The 21507-nt window shown below is 50.9% G+C and overlaps 8 protein-coding genes across 8 annotated transcripts; 2 read left to right on the top strand and 6 right to left on the bottom strand.

Moving 5' to 3' along the window:
• Positions 1-522: 522 nt before the first annotated feature.
• erg12 (mevalonate kinase) lies at positions 523-2094 on the bottom strand (the record flags this gene model as incomplete). Its single annotated transcript, XM_056963360.1, has 1 exon — positions 523-2094. One exon carries the CDS (start codon positions 2092-2094, stop codon positions 523-525), a length of 1572 nt encoding a protein of 523 aa, XP_056826279.1.
• Positions 2095-3095: 1001 nt separating this feature from the next.
• On the bottom strand, positions 3096-6917 carry N7477_001696 (putative cation chloride cotransporter; the record flags this gene model as incomplete). Its single annotated transcript, XM_056963359.1, has 2 exons — positions 3096-6373; positions 6455-6917. 2 exons carry the CDS (start codon positions 6915-6917, stop codon positions 3096-3098), a joined length of 3741 nt encoding a protein of 1246 aa, XP_056826278.1.
• Positions 6918-7253: 336 nt separating this feature from the next.
• Positions 7254-9550, top strand: N7477_001695 (putative amino acid transporter; the record flags this gene model as incomplete). Its single annotated transcript, XM_056963358.1, has 2 exons — positions 7254-9329; positions 9380-9550. The coding sequence occupies 2 exons, from the start codon at positions 7254-7256 to the stop codon at positions 9548-9550; spliced, it is 2247 nt and encodes a 748-aa protein (XP_056826277.1).
• Positions 9551-10131: 581 nt separating this feature from the next.
• Positions 10132-10895, bottom strand: N7477_001694 (pyruvate transporter MPC1; the record flags this gene model as incomplete). Its single annotated transcript, XM_056963357.1, has 4 exons — positions 10132-10204; positions 10294-10452; positions 10564-10636; positions 10823-10895. The coding sequence occupies 4 exons, from the start codon at positions 10893-10895 to the stop codon at positions 10132-10134; spliced, it is 378 nt and encodes a 125-aa protein (XP_056826276.1).
• A 1352-nt stretch (positions 10896-12247) lies between these two features.
• N7477_001693 (uncharacterized protein) lies at positions 12248-13036 on the bottom strand (the record flags this gene model as incomplete). The annotated part of the gene is made up of 1 exon (XM_056963356.1): positions 12248-13036. One exon carries the CDS (start codon positions 13034-13036, stop codon positions 12248-12250), a length of 789 nt encoding a protein of 262 aa, XP_056826275.1.
• A 1826-nt stretch (positions 13037-14862) lies between these two features.
• Positions 14863-15812, bottom strand: N7477_001692 (small nuclear ribonucleoprotein-associated protein; the record flags this gene model as incomplete). The annotated part of the gene is made up of 6 exons (XM_056963355.1): positions 14863-14945; positions 15009-15053; positions 15141-15516; positions 15575-15646; positions 15705-15713; positions 15786-15812. The coding sequence occupies 6 exons, from the start codon at positions 15810-15812 to the stop codon at positions 14863-14865; spliced, it is 612 nt and encodes a 203-aa protein (XP_056826274.1).
• A 328-nt stretch (positions 15813-16140) lies between these two features.
• Positions 16141-16823, top strand: N7477_001691 (60S ribosomal protein uL5; the record flags this gene model as incomplete). Its single annotated transcript, XM_056963354.1, has 3 exons — positions 16141-16143; positions 16203-16600; positions 16697-16823. 3 exons carry the CDS (start codon positions 16141-16143, stop codon positions 16821-16823), a joined length of 528 nt encoding a protein of 175 aa, XP_056826273.1.
• Positions 16824-19840: 3017 nt separating this feature from the next.
• On the bottom strand, positions 19841-21318 carry N7477_001690 (putative carboxylesterase; the record flags this gene model as incomplete). The annotated part of the gene is made up of 4 exons (XM_056963353.1): positions 19841-20476; positions 20499-20572; positions 20636-20914; positions 20967-21318. The coding sequence occupies 4 exons, from the start codon at positions 21316-21318 to the stop codon at positions 19841-19843; spliced, it is 1341 nt and encodes a 446-aa protein (XP_056826272.1).
• Positions 21319-21507: the final 189 nt, after the last annotated feature.

Here is a 21507-nt window from a genome sequence, read left to right as displayed (position 1 = left end):
ACGATGGAGATATGCGCGTTTGTCATGACTTCCTCATTGCTCAGGGCCATTATTCCTTTCAGGTGTATATCATAATATTAAAGTGCAAGTATTTCTGTACAATAAGGTACTTGACGCATGTACACACAAAAGGAAAAGAAGAAAGCAATATTATCCAATGGTATTGTATTATTGTATCTCAGCGGCTTCGGCCTCCGTGGACACATCATCGCTGAAGAGATGCTGATGTCAAAGACCCACAAATATCAAGATAAAGAGCCCAAAAAAAGAGAAGAGAAGAGCCTACAGATGTCCGGCAGGCACCTTTTTTTTCCGAAGTTCACATAGTGGGTTGAATAATGCAAATAGGGGGGAAATGTGTACATAGAATGGGACGTGAAAAGTAATGAGGGAGACCAGGGAACCGTTGGAAGTCATTAAAGATCCATTACAAAGGGAGTCAAGAGGAAAGGACCAAAGGCAGGAGTAAGGGAATTGGAAAATGCGAAAACAAGCCCATATGCCAAAAGCAGCAAGGGTTCATCAGCGGGGAGAGCGCTTCCAAAATTTCCAGCCTTCGCGCTTCTCGTGGAACGAAACGCCCACGAGACGCTCGATGCCCTCGGCACCTTCGGCTTCAATGAACTTTTGCTGGTCAATTTCCTCGCCACCTTCCTCATCGGAGCCGTTGCGGAGGACAGCGGGGTAGAGGACGCCAACGCCGTCGCCGCCGAGGGTGGTTTCATATTTGTTGAAGCCTTCCTCTGCGAGTTTTTTCTTCAATTCGAGGACAGCCTCTGGCTTGACGCCTGGTTTGAGTAAGGTGATTGCACATCCGCCACCACCAGCACCGGTCAGCTTCGTCCAGCCAATGTCTGCATAATCGACAAGTTCGCGGATGCGCTCCAATCGGGGATGTGACACACCCAGTGAAACGAGGAAGCCGTGGTTGATGCGGATCAGGGTGCCGAGTTGGTCGAGTGTGTCATCGTTGACTTCAAAGTCCGGGCTCTCGATGAGTCGGCGCGCAGAGCATGTCACTTCATCAATTGCATTCAAGATCGTCTCGGTCACAATGGGGTGGGACTTCTTCAGCTGGCCGACCTTGGCCACCTCTGTCGAAGTCGAGCGCGACTGCTGAGTATCGACCAGGAGAAGAGGCAGTTCGGGGAAATCGGGGAAGGGAATGACGGTCGGGTTTTTCTCTGGGTCTTCACGCTGATAGATCACAGCTTTGCCGCCTGCGGCAACCGTGTTGTCCACTCCACTAGGGTTTCCATGAATGCAGAGCTCGCCGACAAAGGCCCAGCGATTAATTCGCTCAATCTGGGTCTCTGCCTCCTCGGCGGGTTGATCGGGGTGAGGGCCGGCAAGCGTGCGGATCTGGAGGAGCAGCGCAGAGCTCAGGCAGACGCAGACACTGGCGCTGCTGCCCAGACCAGCGGCGGTGGGGATATTGGAGCGAAGGGTATAAACAGCACCTGCGCTTTGCGGGGAACCGAGGGAGAGGAAAAGGTAGAGGAAGGCAGATGCGGAGCGGACGTGGTTTTTGCGCTGTTCTTCGGGGACGCCTTTTGAGACGCCTTCGAGATGGGGTTCGATGGCGGCGACAAGGTCGGGGTCAAGAGATGTGACCAGGTCGTAGTAGAACTTCTTCTTGCCGGGCTGGTGGAATACGCCCCATGGGAGCGCTTCAATGTCCCACGTATGGCTGAGGCCCAAGTCGCGGAAATTCAGAGTAATCGTTCGGTGTGATTTCGAGAGGGTGGTGACAAGGAGGTAGGATCGGAGGGAGATTGCGGCGGCCAGAGCTGGCTTGCCGTGGACGACGGCATGCTCACCAAAGACAATGACCTTGCCTGGAGCAGACACCATAAAGGCCGGGGCCATGGGCGAAGAGGCCTTGCGAGCCATATTTGGTCGCTTTGTCTCGGTGCCGTTTACTGTGTTGGAGCCCGTGGAAGAGGCGTCTGAAGAATCCTGGTCGGGGCTACGGCCATTCGCGCGCGTACGATCCGCAAGTCCGTTCAGTTGGTCGGGCAGGAAATGAGCAACAGGGCGAGTATCAGAGGCCCTCAGGCTGCCATTGAATCGCGCAATGGCAGGGGTAGACATGGCCCGATCGGTAATTCAGGGGCCGGAGAGAAGTGAGGAGGCGGAGAATGAGAAAAGAGAAAATGTGAGGAGTAAGAAAGTAGACCAACACCAGCACAACCTAGCAATGCAATCTCCCTTTTCCCTTTCGTCTCTATAATCAACAATGAACACAGAGAAGAGACAAAGGAAGTGAAGTGATACTCTGTACAAAGTATACCAGGGCACGCTTCTCATCCAATCATGCTCGCTGCAATTCCCATTGGTCATCGCCCCGTGTTTTTTTTTTGGTTGGCTCTTTTTGTCTTAATTGATTTGTCTTCGCATCGGTTGCACCCTCCACACTTGCTTCTTTCGGAGTGTCGTGTCCTTGGTGGCGCCGAGATTTCGCTTACCCACGGCTCCACGTTGTGCTGAGGGTTTTCTTTATCAGGTGTTGAGCATCACAGGGCCTTTGTGCAGCTTGGGTCTCCGCAGGGACCTGGGGGGAGAATGGACCATTGGTTCCTCTGCTGCCCCGCTGATCTTCGTTGTGGCGGCGATGACATGCAGACGCGATGCTTAGTGACAGCTTTAGCTGGCGATTTTAAGTTCTATAGCTTTAGACGAACACGTGAAAATGCTTCTCTAAGCTTACGGCCGGGCTACATGGATGGACCATGTTGATCAGGATTGGTTGCCATATCAGCGCAGAGTAAAAAAGGTATCAGCTACTTTGGAATGACTGCTTCGAGAACAAGATGCTCATGTCAGGCTATTCATCCAGTTTGTGTCGGTGATGTAATTCACCTAGAACATGGGGAAAACTTCTATTCCGTAGGCACTCCTTGTCGACACTAAAGCAAAGAACTTGCTTCTATTCAATGAGTCAGATAGTGTATCTATTCTATAATCAATGACGCTATACAGAATATGCAAACGGTCGTTACAGGTTCATCGTGACAGTCATACTGTTGCTGTGGACAAGCAAACAAGGAGGCAACCCCTGCCAGAGCACATCAAGATCACTCAAATAGGAGGCGCTATCCTCCTCCCGGCGGCATGTTCCCCTCCACGGGGGTGGGCAGCGTGGTAAAGATAACAGCCGTCTCGCTACTCTGCTGAACGATCAACTCGTTCAAAATTAAATGCTGGGCTCGGCTGGGCAGGTCATTGAATGACAGCGGGACGGACGCAGAGCTGGGAAAGCCGGAGGCGGTTTGGTTGCTGTGTCCGCTGTTGCCGTTGTTACCATCGTTGCCGCTAGCGGAGGTGGCCGAGACCGCCGATGGGCGTCGAGCGTAGATGGAGTCGAGCTTGTTCTGGAAGCGCGGGGGGCTGGCGTTGGCGGCGAACATGATTGATGGGCCAGCTCCCTCTTCAGTGTTGACTTTGGCTTCGGGGATTGGAGAAGAGCTGAAGCGGTTGCTGGAAGGAGAACGGGTCATGGCTGGGCGAGGCATGGGAGATTTGCTCTTTGGGGATGTGTTGTCGCTAGTGGTGATGATTGAGGGGATTGCTTGGCGTGGAATCGAGCCTGGGGGGGTGGAAGGTTCCGATGATCCCTTTGGCCGTGTTGATGGACTGACTCCGGAGCTCTGGTCATCACCAGTGACCCCCACCGGCTGATAAGGACCAGAAGGGATCTCACTGTGGGGGCCACTGATGGGAGCATTTTCAAGGTTGTCATTCTCGTCATCTCCGTCGATCTCTGGGTCGCTTGTGTATGGATCCAAATCACTGTCGTCTTCATCGCTCGAGCTCGACGAGTTGTCACCATCGTAGTCGACGAATGCATCCAGTAAACGGTGGGTTTGCATTCCCAGATTGACACTTCCCAGGGCTCGGAAGCTTGAGACCGATCTTCTGCGTCTGGTAGATTGAATCAATCTCCGGAGACCGTTCACTCTTTGATGAAAAGCTCGGTTTTCACTGTCTTGACAGGCAGGGCCTTGCCAGGTCGGCGACCGGTCCAATTGCTGAGTTTCATTCCCTACCGGCTCCGGATCTTCAGAGGTGGACAATGGGCTACGAGTCTTGAGGACACCCTGCCACCATTCTTCCTCTCGGAGTACAGAATGGACTCTCTCCTGCACATCATCCATCTCCTCGGATGTATCTCCATTCACAAGGATACGGTATGCCTTCAAATCCCCACAGGCAAGCCAGAAAACGAGGACTTCTGCCTCAATCCGTAACTTGTCCAGAAGAGCCTCTACTCGGCCTCTCTCATCTTCAACATCTGTCTCATATTCGACAAACACGGCGACTCGTAGTCGATAGGTTTTCTTCCACGAAGGCACTGTATTCAGAATACAGCCGAGCTGCAGAATCAGAGTGTATGTGTCGAAGTTCGTGGTCAGGACATTTTTCTTGCTTTCATTGTCGGCTCCAATCTCGGCGGACATCTGAATGGGCCACAAATCTATGTACTTCTTTGTGTTGCGACCATTCGGGTTCGGGATTTCGAGTTCCTCGAATCCTTTTGCTACCGCGACATTAATCCGGAGCTTGAAAAGAAGATCCTCGAGAATTGTGACGTAGCTTTGGCAGGTCATTCCTTTGATTCCCAGGGTGGAGTCATCAGGGCCATCAGTTGAGCCAACAACTGAAGACCGACGTCTCGATTTTGATGATTCTCTGCGATGGCTAGAAAGAGAGAATGTTTCTACCAAAGACTGATCGTCTCTGAATTGATCAATGATGACAATGTTGGGTCGCATGCCTCCGAGACCAGAGTTCAGAACAATATTCCGCATGCCCCATTCTGCAGAGGGTGAAATAGCAATGTTCACAAATGCCTTGATCCTGGAATACTCAACAATTTTTGTCCATGCTGTCTGCTGCCTGCGTGCCTCTGGAACTGCTGCTGAAAAGTCATCGGTCACAAGCACATGGCCTAGAACGAATAGGGCTCCCTTCTTCAGCGAGTTGCAAAAAGAAACCATCTTATACTGTCGATCGAGATCGCTCACAAAAAGTAAAATCTGTGGTCTCCAGAACTTGACGTGCTCCTGGCGCAAGCGAAGCAAGTATTTGCGAACCTGATGGTAAATCAGACTCTGACTGACATCACCCCATGCCTTAGGCGGCGAGCTGTAGTGAATCAACAGGAACAGCACGAGTAGGATTCCAATGCACCCGGCCGCATACAGGCCATCCACGAAGAACATACTCACGCCGCTCACAAGTGTTCCCGCTAGAGCAGTCTGCCAGTTGAAGTAATGAAAAAAGGGACGGAAGTTGGGCGCAGAACCGATCTTCAACAAGAAACAGGCTAAATTTGTCACCAAGAAAGTCATCAGGTAGCTCATTGTCACGAAAGATGCGATTCGATTAATGTCGAATAGCATTGTGACTTGCGCAAAGATGTAGGTTACAAGAATGGCATAAACGGGATCGTCGTTCTTTTTTGTACCTTGACCAAATATTTTGAAGCCCGGGAGCAAGCTATCTCGAGCAATTGCTTGAAGAAGTTTCGCGGATCCAATTACCCCCATGAGCGCGGAGAAGAAACTGGTCGCAAATTCTCCAAGTAGAATTATCGTGTCCGAGGAGTTGACAACTTGAATCACATTCACGTTGTTGTAGAAAGACTCTCGGGTGATAGAAGCCGCCATGGCCAGGATGACCAATGTATACGTGACGAAAGTCAAAGCAAGACCTCCCAGGGTACCCTTGGGAATAGACTTGCTTGGGTTTTTCAAATCTCCAGACATACTCGCGCCAGCAAAGATTCCTCCTGTAGCGGGAAATAGAATGCCGAACAGATCCTGAAAGCTCTCTCTCCCCTCCAACTGACTCCCCGCGGCACCTTTCGTCAAATGGGGTTTAAGGTTCTCCATCAAAGTGCGCACACTTAGGCCCGTAAACATCACTCCCTCTTTAGGCGAAGCGAAAGGCTTCATGAAGAGAGCAGACAACGGTATACTGAACGTTGCCACGAGAAGAATAACCAGCAGACCATTACTCGCCCTCGAAAAAATTGAGCTCCCTGCCAAGCAGATGGCCGTGCAGAGGACGAGAATGATGGTCCCCCACAGATACTGCCACCAAAAGCCCTCCAGCAGGAATTTGGCCATGCTGCCGGAAACGACTCCAAAATTCTGAGTTAAACAGTCAATCAGACCGACTGCGTTCATGCCAGTATTAAAGGCGGAGCCTAAATAGAACACTATTCCAATAGAGCCTCCAAATTCGGGTCCCAGTGACCGAGAGATCAGGTAGTATGCACCGCCGCCTCTGACTGTGCCGTTGGTTGCAATAGCGGAGAGAGACATTGTGGTCCCCAGGTTGATCATGTAGGAAACAACAAGCAGTCCTTGGTCACGTTAGCCAAAATCTCTCATCTGATCCGATTCTCCAGGGAGATTCACCTAGAATACCCAGTACTCCCCTTGACCCAGAATAAATCCGAAGCGAATGAACATCAGAATACTAAGAACATTCAACGTCGTAGGCACAAACACGCCAGAGAAGGTGCCAAGCTTCTTCGACTCTTCTGTCGACCGAGTTCGATGTAAATGCCTGTCCTTCTTGTCGGCGCTGGCATCGCGCAGAGGTCCAGCCGACAATGGCATATGCGGTGCCACCCCCTCAAGGTTATCATCTAGTTCCCGTTCGTTTTGTATTTCCCTATGCCACAGTCGAGATAAGCCTTCGAGCGGGTTCGAGGGTGCTGCATCGTTCTGAGGTCCTGAGTTCTCTATCGAGTTCACTTCCTGAGAACGAGACCAGATGTTCGGGCGCCACTGCAGAAAGCGACTTCGGTCGACAGGAGACGAACCAGTCTGCTCATTGGGATCGAGACGCGCGACATCTTCCTGAGCCGTTCGAGTCGCGAAGTTCGGTCGTCTCCTGGACATGGCGGGATCTCCTTTGTCGGCCGTCTAAAGGCAAAACCACCACAAGAGCATGAGCACGGCCACCGCCTCCAATTGATAGAGTAGAAAGAAAGGGGGAAGAGTGAAATGTTCTTACAAAAGAAGAGAAAAGCAAAGTCGACGACTTGCGTCACTGCGCGTCCGATCGAATGACGTGGGGGAGAGTCAAACAGTGCAAAAATAGTGACACCTCCTTGGCCTTCCCGAGTCCAAGGTAAGCCTTGTCTTGTTTTGCTGGAGCTTCTTCCGGGGTCTTGATCTTGCCCATCTCACGTCCTTTGATTCTTTCGACCTCTTTTGAGAGACGATTGAACTATCATGGCAGACAACGGTGAGGGTTCGTCATTGAACCCGCCTCGCTCAATGCCTATTTCCACCTCCTCCATTCGTTCCACCTCTCCTCCTCCAGATTCGGGGATTAGACAGGCTTCAATTGCTCGACTGGCTTCACCGGTTCCTTCACCATCCTTGGGTGCCTCTCTCTCATCTCGCCAGGGTATCCCCACAAGTCGGCCTATGACCACCGCGACAAACACCTCTGAACAGAATTTCCGTTACGTAGACGATCCATCGTCGCTGCCAGGTCCCGGTCAATCTATGATCGCATCCCAGCTGCAAGAAAGCCTCGGTCGCTCGCCTCCGAGATTTGGCACCCCCTCACGCATGGCTGGCTCCCCCGCATTAAACTCCCATCTCGAGAACCGACCGGTGGTTTCCCAGTACGGCTCGATCGACACCAAGAACGGTAACGGCCTTGACGCGATCCCATACGAGGACCCAGAGGTTGTGAAGAGACATCTCGTCCTCCCGCAGAACGGTGGGGGACATCGCGACACCGGCTCGGAGCTTGGAACCAGCCTCGGCGACGATGAATTCTCGAGTTTGCAGCTACAGGGTGGTGATATTACTCGTCAGGTCTACCGCTGGGCGGAGGATGCTGACTCGGGTCGCTTTGCTCGGAGTAAGAGTTTCAGTGTTAGTCGTCCTGCTCCGGAGGCGGACACGGAAGACATGCATACGATCCAAGTGCCAGGCGGATTTCGGAGAGATTTCCTGCGAAGAACAGCTGGGAGTCCCCACCGTGGAAGCCAGTCAGGGTCAAATTCAGCAGCCCCTGGTGCGCAGCCTCAGCTGCCTACAACTAGCTTCTTGGAGTTCTTGACACTCTACGGTCACTTTGCTGGTGAAGAACTGGAAGAGGACGATGAGGTCTTGGGCCCGGATGAGTACTTCTCGTCTGACGCTTATGATGAGCAAGATGAGCGCAGAGAAGCTGGGGAAGATGCGGCGTTGCTTCAGCGTGATGGAGCTGGTCGCAAAAAGCGCAAGCACAAGCAGCGCGCACCTCCCGGAAACACTACTACCACAGGCGCTGTCATGTTGCTGTTGAAGTCCTTCGTCGGAACGGGTATCCTTTTCTTGCCCCGAGCCTTCCTGAGTGGTGGCATGTTGTTCAGTAGCATGGTGCTTCTTGGAGTTTCAATTTTGAGTTACTACGCCTTCATCCTGCTTGTCAACACTCGCATAAAGATCGAGGGCTCTTTCGGCGATATTGGTGGCGTTTTATATGGAAAGCACATGAGACGCATCATCCTCGGATCGATCGTGTTGAGTCAGTTAGGGTTCGTTTCAGCATACATAGTTTTTGTCTCGCAGAACTTGCAGGCATTCGTGCTGGCTGTGAGCAAGTGCAAATCCTTCATCGACATCAAGTTCATGGTGTTGATGCAGTTGGTCATCTTCCTTCCCCTCTCGCTGATTCGCGATATCAGCAAGCTTGGATTCACTGCTCTCATTGCGGATGCCTTCATCCTCTTGGGTCTGCTATACATCTACTACTATGATGCGACAACCCTGATTGGTAATGGTGGAGTCTCGGACATCATCTCCTTCAATCCGTCAACTTGGTCTATGTTCATTGGAACCGCCATCTTCACATACGAAGGTATCGGCTTGATCATCCCAATCCAGGAATCGATGAAGCAGCCCCATCGATTCCCTGGTGTACTTGCAGGAGTGATGGTGGTCATCACACTGATCTTCCTCTCCGCGGGTGGATTGAGTTACGCTGCCTATGGATCCTCTACAAAGACCGTCATTCTCCTTAACATGCCCCAGGACGACAAGTTCGTTAACGTGGTCCAATTCCTGTACTCGCTCGCCATCCTTCTCAGTACACCCCTGCAGCTCTTTCCCGCCATCCGCATCATGGAGAACGAGCTTTTCACCCGGAGCGGCAAATACAACCCATACATCAAGTGGAAGAAGAACGTGTTCCGTTTCTTCTTGGTCGTCGTTTGTGCAGTTGTCGCCTGGTGCGGTGCCGATAGTCTGGACAAATTCGTCTCCCTGGTCGGGAGCTTTGCTTGTGTCCCTCTGATTTACGTGTACCCGGTATGTTCCCACCTACCTTCTTCAATCACCACAGACTAACATCGATCTAGCCCCTACTCCACCTCCGCGCTTGTGCACACTCTAGACGCCAAGTAATCGCTGACATTACCCTTACCACCTTCGGAGTCATTTGCTGCATCTACACGACCACAATGACTCTTCAAAACTGGATCGGCGGTGCCGAGCAGCCCTCCAGCCCTGGATACTGCGATTCCAAGTGATTGTGGCAAATTCAGCTTCGGTGTAATTGAGATTTTTCAAAAAAAGAGAATGTGGCATAGCATTTTACTGTGTTCTTCGGATATCGCTGAAACATGGTGTTAGGTCTTTCTGTGGCCTGTGTATTTGGTGGCTTTGCCTTTGAGCTTTGAAGCCCTTTTGTATAGATAAGTCTTTCGTTGTGAATCTTAGGGGGGATTTGAAGATCGAATCAACCGGGTGATCTCACACCTTGAGATCCTTTCCAGTCATTTAATGTTGCAGTGTACTATTTACAATGAACATGCTGATAAATGAACTTCTTTTCGAAGCATTCCAATTTCCGAGAGTTCTATGTACAGTAACGAGATAAGCACATCAGCCACTACGTCCGATGTGTATCTCGCGGTCAAAAGCATCCCCAGTCCACCCTGCAACTCATCATCCCTCGGGCAATTCCTTCTCCATACACCCGTTTTTTCCCTTCCCAGGCCAAAAAATGACCAGTCATCCTGGCGCGATACAGAAATCAGGTGTGTAGAGATGCAATGATGCGAGAGGTACAAAACATGCAAGTTAATGAAACAATACAAGAGTCGGGCGTTTAAGCACCGGCCTCAGCGGCATCCTTGCCCTTCTTGGCTGCCTCGGCGAGAGCAGCTTCCCGTCCACCCCAGCTGCAGATAAACAATGTGGTTAGTTTGGTGATTAGGTTTTTAGGGCAAATGTTGTAGAAGGGGGACATGAAAGACTTAAGGATACGTACTTCCAGTAGTTGAGGTAGCGGTATGCCTGTGTGCTCTGAGCACCGAAGTTGGTCAAGTGGCAGGCGAAGAGGAGGTAGTTCGCAGGGGTGACGGCGAGGGAGTAGCGCATGAAGGTAGCAGCGTAGACAACCAGAGCACCGGTCATCGGGCCGGAGATACTGGGTATCGGAGATGAGTTAGGGCAACGATTCAGGTGACGTTTATGTAGCTCGGAAGTGTGATAGGGACGACGGGTGTGAATGATCGCATAGCATGTGTGTCAAGCTTACATCTCAGGGTCCTTCTGGGTGTCCATCACAGCCGCAATGGGGATACCGAAGTTGGAGACAGGGCCCCAGAAGTCTGCGTCATAATGGTCAGTCATCTGTTCAGCAAGCAGATCCCAAGCTCAAAACTGAGAATCAAATATGGCTCCGTCTCGTAGACCTCGCGATCGTCCTCTCGTCCTCTTTGTTGGGTAGAGAATCTCATGGCCGATCTCGGTGTCCGGGGGCGCGGCGGGAAACTCGGGGCGGGTTCAAGACGTACGGGTTGAGCAGATGTAATCCGCCACCTTATTGGAGCGGATCTTGGCGTTGATCGCCTTGATGACAGCAGCCATGATGAGTTTCTGGAGGACACACGGGGCAATTTGGTGTGATGTTCCTAGGTTGGGGTTGGGGGTCTGCGGGTGCGGAATTAGTCGACTCAACCGGCGTTGACCATGGTCACGTGCCTTAACACCGGCTGCTCATTTCTTAAATCCATTTTTCGGATTGGGTAAATTCGTATCAATTATCATTAGTCATGGGGTGTGTCTGTTCAAGGAAAACAGGTAGATTAAGAGAGATCAAGAAAGTGAATTTGCGTCAAGTCTGGAGATTGAGAAACACAATACTGCGGGTCTCCAGACGAAAATATACATTTGCGAATGAGCCTCAGGGGTCATCTGAGCTGAGTTCACAGGTAAATTCAATTACTTTCGGGCTTGGACGTATATCTCCATGTCGAGGATTCAGTAGGGTTTAGTGAAAAACATTGATCATAAAGCAATTTGCGACAAGAGGTTCGTCGTAACTACGCTGGTGTCACCAAATAGGCGCAAAGGACGATCGCTCGAATCTTCACATAATAGTTACCTGTTTCGGTCTAGCTTCAAGCGCGTCCTTCAGCCTGCATTTTAAGGCGCTCACTTATCCCATGACGCGACTTGTCTTTCTGCTGTCGACCCTCATCCAGAGGGTCTCCCTTTGTCCAATCACATGACAGACGCAGGGGGAAGTGTCACCTACATATCGTCCCTAGTGTTCGTCTATCGATGATCTTACTCATCAAGATGCCCTATTTGCCATAGCATTATCTTCCCCAGTGCTGTATGACACCTTCCTAGCAGCGACCTGGCAGCCACTTGCAACCTAGAGCACTACACTCACCCGGTAAAAGTTCTGCTCGATTGTGTGCGGAAGTACAAGGTTGGCAGATAGCAAATCACTGACTAGCGCCTGCAATTCGATCGAAATACACATCGAGGCCAAGTCAAGCTGTAAGGCTAGATATAGGATGGGGGGAAATGAGTAGAGTGGGCGCCGGATAGAAAAGAATCGCACAGCATAGGCATTCAAGTCAAGCTAATATGAGGCTATACATGGACACTAGATGTGCCAAACTAATCTGTTTGCAATGGATAGGCTGCAAAGGAGATACCGTCGAAAGAAACAAGGCCATCGATGGACAGATGTCTAGCAGTCAACCCCAACTCAAAAACTGTGAAATCCTTTGCGGGTCCAGAACTCGATGAATTCTTGGATTAGATCCGGATTAAGTTGGACAAAAGAAATGTCGTCGCGGCCGCTGATTGCCTTCAAAGTATTCACACACTCGTAAGCCGGAGAATATTTGCTTGTCTGGAGACGGGTTGCACCACGCAGAACAGGTTCTGCAAGCAAGGGCATCATAGATAGCAAAGGGCTCGATTCAAGACCATCCATGGCTTGCAATCTTCCCAGCCACTCTCAGTACGGGATTTCCTTGAGTGAGAAGCCAGCCTGGTTGAGGAGTTTGCATAATCTTTCCATACCAATTGACCTTGGCAGCTGCATGGAAAACTGCTGGTGACCAATTAGTGAGCCACTGATACTGACTCTGCGATAGCCCAAGACGTACTTGTGTCATATCACCATCCAAGACGATTATTTTTCTTATATTCTGCGCGATGTCTCCATTCCAAAGGTCGTATTTCTTGAGAGCATCTTGTATTCGGTCCATAGGTGAGTGATGTTTATTACCCCGAGCGAGGCATGCTATCTCCTTCATGGATGGCTTGGAGAGCAAGCGATACAAGAGATTAGCACCGACAAATCCGGTAGCACCAGTAAGGAAGACGCGACCTTCGGATGACCAGCTCGGGATCAGCTCAATGTCGTCCGCAAAATGACTGTCGGCTTCAAGTTGCAAGATCTCAGAAGGTCCATAGTTTATTGCCTTGTCTTGACTCAGATGCTCTGCCAAAGTTCCAATTTTCTGGTTCACATAGATGTCTTTGATTGATAGCGGGTTCCCAAGCTTTTGCTTGATCAAGCCAAGAAATCGAGCAACTTGTATTGACGATAGGCCAAGAGAAACAATGTTGTCATTGGTGCCTAAATTTTTGACGCCGAGGATTTCTTCTAATATCTCGGCAATAATGCTGAAGAGGCTCTTGTCTTCATTGGCGTGGCTGCTAGATGATTTCATGACTATTCGCACTTCCAAATCACCAAGCATAGCGTGGAATTTGTCGTCAGGCACAGCTGGATCGAGCGGCGTACAGGTCCCCCCCGACTCTCAACACGGCGACTTGGGCAATGACCTGCTGCCAGCCTGTCCCTATCACAATTCCCACGGGCTCTTCCACTTCGATTCCTTTCTTCATCAAGTCAACAACCAGGATGTCGGCTTTGGTCAAGAGATCGCGGTATGTGAAATGAAGCTCTCCATCAATCACGGCTAGAGAGTCACTCGCTTCATTGGCTCGATCACACAATCGTTGTTCCATCTTGTATTCGTCACAGCAAAATTTGGCAAGGGTCAGAAGAAGACATAGAAGAATTGAGCTTGTCTTCTGTAGAATGCTAAGTCACTTGGATTCTTGATAAAAAAAAGATGATATGGTTTGGAGGCTACTTATAAAGGTTTTCATGGTCAATATACTGGCTCTTGACCAACCATCAGGCTATCTTGCTAATAGACCGCTGATGTTTGTTGCGGTGTGGCCGAACGACATCGATGATGGAAACCATTTCTTCCCTGTTCCTTGATGGTGGCAGGATTTCATGAGGATTGTGATCACATATTTCTCTTTTGAAACACGCACAGCTCGCGACCGAGAGGCCAAACTGACGGGTAGAAAGTATAGTCAGTGCGGCCCCGTAATTTTCGAGGATAGCCCAACTATATACGAGGCCTCGCCTTTGTATCGTCATCGCTACATAGATCTCACGGACTAGCCTGAATGGCATGCAAGTACTTCAAGGAGGAAGAAACACTGCGACACGGACAATACTACATTCTAGTTCACAGCAAGTTTCTGCCACATAATAAATTTTTATAACTGACCAATATCATCCATTCTGATAAGTAACAGAAAAAAAAAAGATGAGCAGTCTATGCAATGGACCACTTCCTTCACCCTAATTCTAAGTGACAGGGTGCACAAACCCTTTGCAAGAGCGATGGCGAAGCCGACTACGTTCTTGGCCATTTGCTCTAAGAAATCAATGAACCATAGGGTGTTTACAAGAGAGGTCGCAAAGGAGCCTGCTCAGTTGATGTTGGACAACTTTGCTGCCGTATTAGAGTTGCGCTTCGACCCTGTCACGGCAAGGTTCATGTGCTGGGTGTTTTACACAACATAAATCTTTCCCGCACCAGCCAAGTCAGCACAATCAAGGAAATTAGATGAACCCCGATTCCGGATTCCTCTCGAAACACTCTCTATGTTGCCAAGTCAGGGCTTTTTCAGGCCCAGAATTTGGAGATAGAACTCAGGCTTGGAGAACATGGAGTTAGATCTACAGGAATGACGTGGAACTGAGACTACTCGAGGGGAGAGGGATGACACCTTTGTTGTTTACAGACTCTCCAACACTACGAACCACGTCATGAGAAATCTCATGTCCTGAAGAGGTGCGGTGGGGCTCCATCGAAATTTAACTACTTGAGAATTGAGGGTTCCAAGATCCCGGACAGGTATACTATAGAAAATCTCCGAATAAATACTAGTGTGCCTTGGCGACTAAGTTTCGAGAAACGATCGAAGAGGATAAGTCGCGACACCAGCTTCGAGACGTAAGGTAGGAGCTAGCTAGCATTATTCTGGTAACTAAATGTCAATCTAAAAAGGATGTCATGACTTGTTCCTTGACATGACCTCCACGTTCGCCGCAACGCCTGGCCCGTTAGACTGGGTTGATTTGACCCGTACGCGCTGTGTTCTCTTTTCCGAAATAAAGACCGTGGTCCCGTAGCATTGAACCATTGCTATTTCTCCTTCCAGGTTGCAAATATCGCTAATTTGAAGCGGTGGACCCCCCTCAGTGTACATTAACCAATCATCGACCGCCGAAGCCCGGCGGGGGGTATCCTCGTCCCTGACCCGGGGGCTGGAATCCGGGAGGAGGGGCGAAAGAGCCAGCTGTTGAGATGAAGCGGTTAGCTGGACTATTGCAAATATTCAATGCGAGGAGGGAGAGCTTACGAGGACCACCGGGAGGAGCAAATCCAGGAGGGGGAGCGAAGCCAGCTGCATCCCGAGAGAATTAGTATATATCTGTCTATTGCACAGTATCAGAGATCACTTACGAGGTCCACCGGGGGGGTCCTCCACGACCGGCGAATCCAGGGGGAGGGAAACCACCGGGAGGGAAGCCGCCCATAGGAGGAGCAGGACCACCCACACCAGCAGCAGGACCGCCAAGTCCGATAGGCAGGCCACGACCAGCGGGCTTGCTGATACCAGGGCCGGCGGCCAGAGTCGCGGCAGCGCCAGCACCAGTGGGACCGGTAGCACCTAGTCGCGCAGAAGGATCGGCGGGAGGGGGCCCGTCAACGGAGCAGGAAACGACCTGAGTGCCGCGGACGATAGTGAGACCGAGAGTTCGCTTCTCCTCTGCTTCGACTTGAGTGTTGGCCGCGCCGGGGGCCGCCTTTGACTTGCGCTTGGTGCGGCGGAATTCTTCCGTGTCGGCGAGTACGAGGTTCATGTGCTATAAGAAGAATCGAAAGTTAGCCCCAGAACTTTTGTGAGAGGCAGAATTGACGGACCTTGTCGAATGCCAGCATCTGGCCGGTCATCTGTCGACCATCGTTGAGTGTGACTCGCATACGATAGTTGATCTACAGGCATGTTAGAGGGTCTTGTAGGGGAGTATGAGTGTCGTTGAATTGAACTCACGAGGTTTGCCTAGAGGAGAGTAGTTAGCGACAGCCATTGAGCACACGAGTCTGGGATTCCCAAAGAGGCCCTAATACTCACCATCTTTCCATTCTTGTTGGCGGCCATTTTGCCTGGAGTTGCGCGCACGAATGCGACTTGGGGCCCAAAAAGTAGGAAGACAGCGACGAGGCTCTCTTAACAGGAAGGTATCGAGCGAGACGCGGGATCCTTTACACGAGCCTAGCTTTGAGCTGGTGGACTCAGGTTCTCCGGATGATTGATGAGTCAGCGAGGATGATTCAGCAAACGGCCCCCTTAGCTAAGCGCCAAGCCTCTCGCTTCTCGCATCTCGTGACTTGAGTCCCGTGACCAGAAGCCCACACAAACCACTTTTTGTGTGTTGCAGATTTCTCGATCTCGACGACAACCACCTCCACGCCCACACACCAACACCATGGTATGTTACCACCCCAACACATTCTCTCAATCGCATCGCACAGTCTAACGGACATGCAGTCGGACGCCAAGGACAAGAGCGCAAACCCCATGCGCGAGCTGCGCATCCAGAAGCTCGTGCTGAACATCTCCGTCGGCGAGTCTGGTGACAGACTTACTCGTGCCGCCAAGGTGCTCGAGCAGCTTTCTGGTCAGACCCCCGTCTACTCCAAGGCCCGCTACACCGTCCGTACCTTCGGTATCCGCCGTAACGAGAAGATCGCCGTCCACGTTACCGTCCGTGGCCCCAAGGCTGAGGAGATTCTCGAGCGTGGCCTCAAGGTCAAGGAGTACGAGCTCCGCCGCCGTAACTTCTCCGAGACCGGCAACTTCGGTTTCGGTATCTCCGAGCACATCGATCTCGGTATCAAGTACGACCCCGGTATCGGTATCTACGGCATGGACTTCTACTGCTGCATGTGAGTGCACCACCCAGCAGAGCCTTCTACCCAAGGAGGTCTCAGCAATAACCCATGATGGGGAGCAAAATTGACATTTTTTTTCTTCTCAAATAGGACCCGCCCTGGTGAGCGTGTTGCCAAGCGTCGCCGCTGCAAGACCCCCATCGGTGTCAGCCACAAGATCAGCGAGAGCGAGACCATCAAGTGGTTCAAGAACCGCTTCGACGGCATCGTTCGGTAAATGTCCCAAGACATGTGAGGATGATGGGGGACGGTTGAACCTTGTGATTTACGATGCATCGAAGGGAGCCCAAAATTTCTCCGAAACAAAAAACGGCCCAGGACGCTCCTGTTCCCTGCGTCGGATATGGTGTTCTGAAACCTTTTCTTTTTTCTACCACGGCAACCAGGATAGGCGTGTTAGAGACATGAATCCACTACCTTGAACCAATTTTTGCTCTCCTTTTCACAATGCAGGCTGCACATGAGGTGCTGTTTCCGCATAACCATTGTTTGAAAAGGGTGGCTGCACTGGACTTGTTCTGGGCAGCCACGACTCGCTTGACTGGTCTTTGACCTCGTTGAAGAGTCGGGTCTTATTTCCCACCCAGCTTTGCTGTGGTGGGAGGGACCACCTTCTGGCCTATCTCTTGTCGTTACTGTCTACACCTGGTGCCCTTTGCGTAGCAGTAGTTTGTAGCTTGTAGTCGTACTCTCTTAGCTTCAGCCATTGCCTTCGGCCCACTTGAACTTCCTTGCTAACTTTCCCAGGCAACTTGGCATTGTGCATGCTGTTCTACATCTTGACCGAACCAATTTCATCCCGAACAATCCACTTTATAGAGCACCTTTTATATTCCCTAGAGATCTGATCGGTTTTCAGCGTCAGAATCCCAGTCAAGTTGAAAGTCGAATTGTAACCGCACATTATTTTTCCCTCCTTCGCGGTTATGTAGCGAGAATTTTCATCATCCTCTATTTTTCCATCACTATATCATTATCGATTTCAAGAAATAGGCGGTCTTTTTCTACGCTTCCAAAGCCTTTAAAACACCATTCAACGTTAGCTTATTCCTGAAAGTACTGCATCCATTCTAGCCTACGACGGCCGCCGCGAAATCCGAGATAAGCGAGGAATCAAGCCAGAAGCTGAAACCACCATAGCAAAAGTCTTTCTATTGTTAAGTAGACGATAGTCATCTATATGCATAGGTCGCCCCAACTGTCGCATGCAAGTGATAAAATACGGATCGGGTTGGCTTCCGTGGGCACACATATCCTTCCCCATGTCTCCACTATATATACACACAAGAGATCATAACTAAGGGCATCTGATCCACACGTCCAAATTATCTGCGTGAGAAGACCGTGTGATGTATCTTACAATTGCAAGAAGTATCATCAATATGAATCATCATTTTCATTCATGAATATTCCAAATACAAGCATCGAAAGTAAAAAACACAGTAAGCTCAAGGTAAGGCGACGACATCAAGTCAAGACCAGAACTAGTCTGTTTAATCTCCTAGTGCCCACGAGTATACCCATCCCACCACTTCGAGAAGAACCCTCCCTGCTCCCGCTGCTCATTCCAGCTCGCCCGTCGACCCGCCATATTTGGATCGGTATTCTCCCGCTTCACATTCTGCAGGTTAGAGAAGAGACCCGCCCGGAACTCGACCGACGCCGCTCACTAACAGTCTGCGGGCTCTTGGGCTCGTTTGCATTCTGCGAGGAGGTGGAAGTATCCGAACCCTGGACATTTACCGTATCAGCATCTATGTTCCATCTGACCGTTGCATATTAGTGTCCAAGGGAAATGAGAAACTGACTCGACGGTTATTCAAGTTGGCCGTCATCTCCGGCGTCAAAGCCCACGGAGCACGAGGAGCGGGGCCTTTGGCTCCGCCGTGGCCCCAGGGGTTGCCGTGCTCGTGTCGGTTACCTGGCTCGCCTTTCCAGTGACGGGGGGGTGTTGTCGGTCATTTTGGAGTTTGAGATCTCGAAGAGGAAGCAGTCCGTAATGGAGTTTGGTTCCTAGTCTTTGGGCTAGGGGCTGGTCAATTTTAAATGATGTTAGTAGGAAGGTTGATGGGAGAGAATAGGAGGAGTGGGCATGTGTTAATGGAGATTGGATGAGGTGAGGATTGGGTGAGTCGAAGACGTCATTGAGCCGGGGGTGAGAGATAGACGGTGGCCATTTGGGGCGGATGTGATATATAACTCATAACCTCTGCTGGGTATGCTTGGTAGAAGAAAAGTGAAGGATAGGACGTACCGATTGCCTTTTGATTTTAGATAATGAACTAAAAATCAGAGGTGATGGGGAGGAGGGGAAGCTCGGCTTTATGAGGCTTGCTACTGGAGAGCCAGGGTCAGGTGTCGCGTGTTGCTCGAATCCTCGGGCCGTGGTTTAACTGGTTCATCGGGCGGATTTGAAAGCTGACTGGTATCTACGATGATTGGTGATCAGTCCTAGGTCGGGAGTGGTGATGCTATTTTATCGTAGTCTGGATCGGGAGATCAGTCATAAACACTACGCAATTGATGCATCGGATCTGAGATAATCTGAGATATCTAACTTCCGATCTAACCTTCCATGATCTATGATGTTGCTTGTCGATGCACTGCAGCTTGACGTAAGAAAGAATGCGGGGAGAGCTCGATGCGCACATCCCGTTCGCGGTGGGTCAAGGTATCCGGTACTTTGGTCTAGCGTGGAAAAGTGCGCGTAGACGAAGTACTAGCTACCCACAAGCGCGTCGATCACTTCTCGTCCCGTCTAGCAAGGGCTAGACGGATATTCACGATCACGATGATTTGGATCGCCTGTGTCAAGGAGACTTGAGTACTTAATGACAGGGTGTGACCAGACATCAGAGGCGATACTACGCTCGAAATTTCAAATCAAAAAAAAAAAAAAAGACACGTACCTAAAACGTATCTAGGTCTTCCACTCCTCCTTCCTCCCAAAATCACCATCTATCCACCGTCATCAAGCTCAAAGCTTCGACTTCCCTCCATCAACATCTCTAGCTCTTTTCCACACCCTTATGCCCTCCTCCCAAAGCTCATCCCCACATATCTCAACCCCTCCATCCTTCCTCATTACCCTGACCCCCTTCCCATTTACCCCCCCAGCCAAATTGCTCCTCCCTCTTCACGAACCGACTCAAAGGTCCAACAAGCGCCTCCCAAGTCACCATCTTCTCCTTCTCCGTCAGGACATCCCCATTCCCCCAAAACCACAAGGGATAATCACTCGAATGCGTAACCCCCCCACTCAGCCGGAATCCCCCTCATACACTCCGCCCGGAACTCAATCCTATACCTATGAATCAACGCCGACGCATCAACCCCGCCAGAATTACACGTCAAAGCGTAAATTAGTCCACGTTGCATATGGTAGACTTGCATATCGGCGTAGATACGGCCCCAGGCATCTTCGTCCCAGTTCTTGATACCCTGTGGTAGGGTTCCATTGGGGTAGTAGAGTGGTAGAACTGCATCGACGATGTGCGTTGGGTAGTCTGCGATTAGACGAGTGCGTAAAGCCGCGAGGGTATTTGCTTTGGGTGGGAACCAGGTGGCGTAGAGGAAGCGTTCGTCGGAACACTCGCCTAGTATGAGGCGGATATTTCGCGACAGCAAGGCTTGAGCGAAGGTGCCATTGTCTAAGGATGTGAAGAGGGAGGGCAGAATGAAGGTGCCATCTGTTGTTGGGCGGAACTGGTGGATGTTTATTGTTTTGCTTGCGTCGAGGAGGGTCTTGGAGGAGAGGGAGCGGAGACGGGCCAATTTGTCGGCTGCGGAGAGGGAGAGGGGGACTGAGAGGGCTGTGAGCAGTTCGTTGAACTGGGTTTGTGTTTCGGCGGGGGGATTTGGGTTGGACGGCTGGGCTGTTGGAGTAAATCACGACTTGACGGACAATCGAGTGGGTGGTGGGTTGGCGCAGGTCGTAGGCGAGTTGGTGGAATACGGAGTTTGCGCCTGGGAGGGGGGTGTTAGGATGGGTGGTCCAGGTTGTCACTTACATATGACTTTGTGACTTACCTGCGGAGTATCCAGAAATAGTGATCTGATCCGGGTTTCCACCAAACAAATTGATATTCTCCTTCGTCCATTCCAGAGCGAGTCTCTGGTCCCAGAATCCATGATTGCCAACAGTCTCTCCCACACCTGCCGCATCCTGCTCGAGTTCCGCAGAGTACAAAAACCCAAACAGATTGACTCGGTAAGCAGGTAGAACAAAAACAGCTTTAAATTCCGTCTCGCCGATCAGTGCCGCCGCATTGAAGCTATTTGGCGAGCCGAACTGAAGCCATCCACCGTCTATACATATTAGTCATTGTCCTCGTCCAAATACCAATTGCAGGCCACTCACGGATGAAAATCATAACCGGCCATCCACCGCGTGGAGGTGTTCCAGTGGGCACCCAAATGTTACACTGAAAACAATCCTCGTCCCATGCTTCAGGCTTCTCTGGCGAGAGATCCAGGAATCCAGGCTGGGGGCATAGTCCCGCTCCACCATCGCAAACACCGGGCACATCTTTGCTGCCATAGGTAAAGGATGATGGAAGCTTACGGGCCCGACGCCAGCGTTGTAGTGGCGGGAGAGCATATCGCACGCCGCCGAAGTAATGGCATAAATCCGAACCGGCGGAGATGGTGGAGCCCTGGATGACGCCGCGGTGTGCGAGGGAGAGGGTATATGGACGACGAGTAGTTTCCATCTTGGTGAGCAGTTCAAAGGCGAGAGGTAGTCAACGCGTGTGTCTTTCAAGTGAGACAGAGTGTTCCTGAAGCAAACACAAATCGTATTAGTTTTTGGACTCGGGGTGGTTCCTGAACCCTGGCTGGCGTGCTCGACGATCAGGACCGAAATCTGCTTTTATCTGCCCTCGGAGGGCATTCCGCAGTAG

This window comes from Penicillium maclennaniae (genome assembly GCF_028827695.1).
Source record: "Penicillium maclennaniae strain IBT 15551 chromosome Unknown utg000002l:1.0-2354659.0:1.0-2356205.0, whole genome shotgun sequence".
In the NCBI taxonomy this organism is placed as follows: Eukaryota; Fungi; Ascomycota; class Eurotiomycetes; order Eurotiales; family Aspergillaceae; genus Penicillium; species Penicillium maclennaniae.
This window is presented reverse-complemented; position numbering and strand designations above follow the sequence as displayed.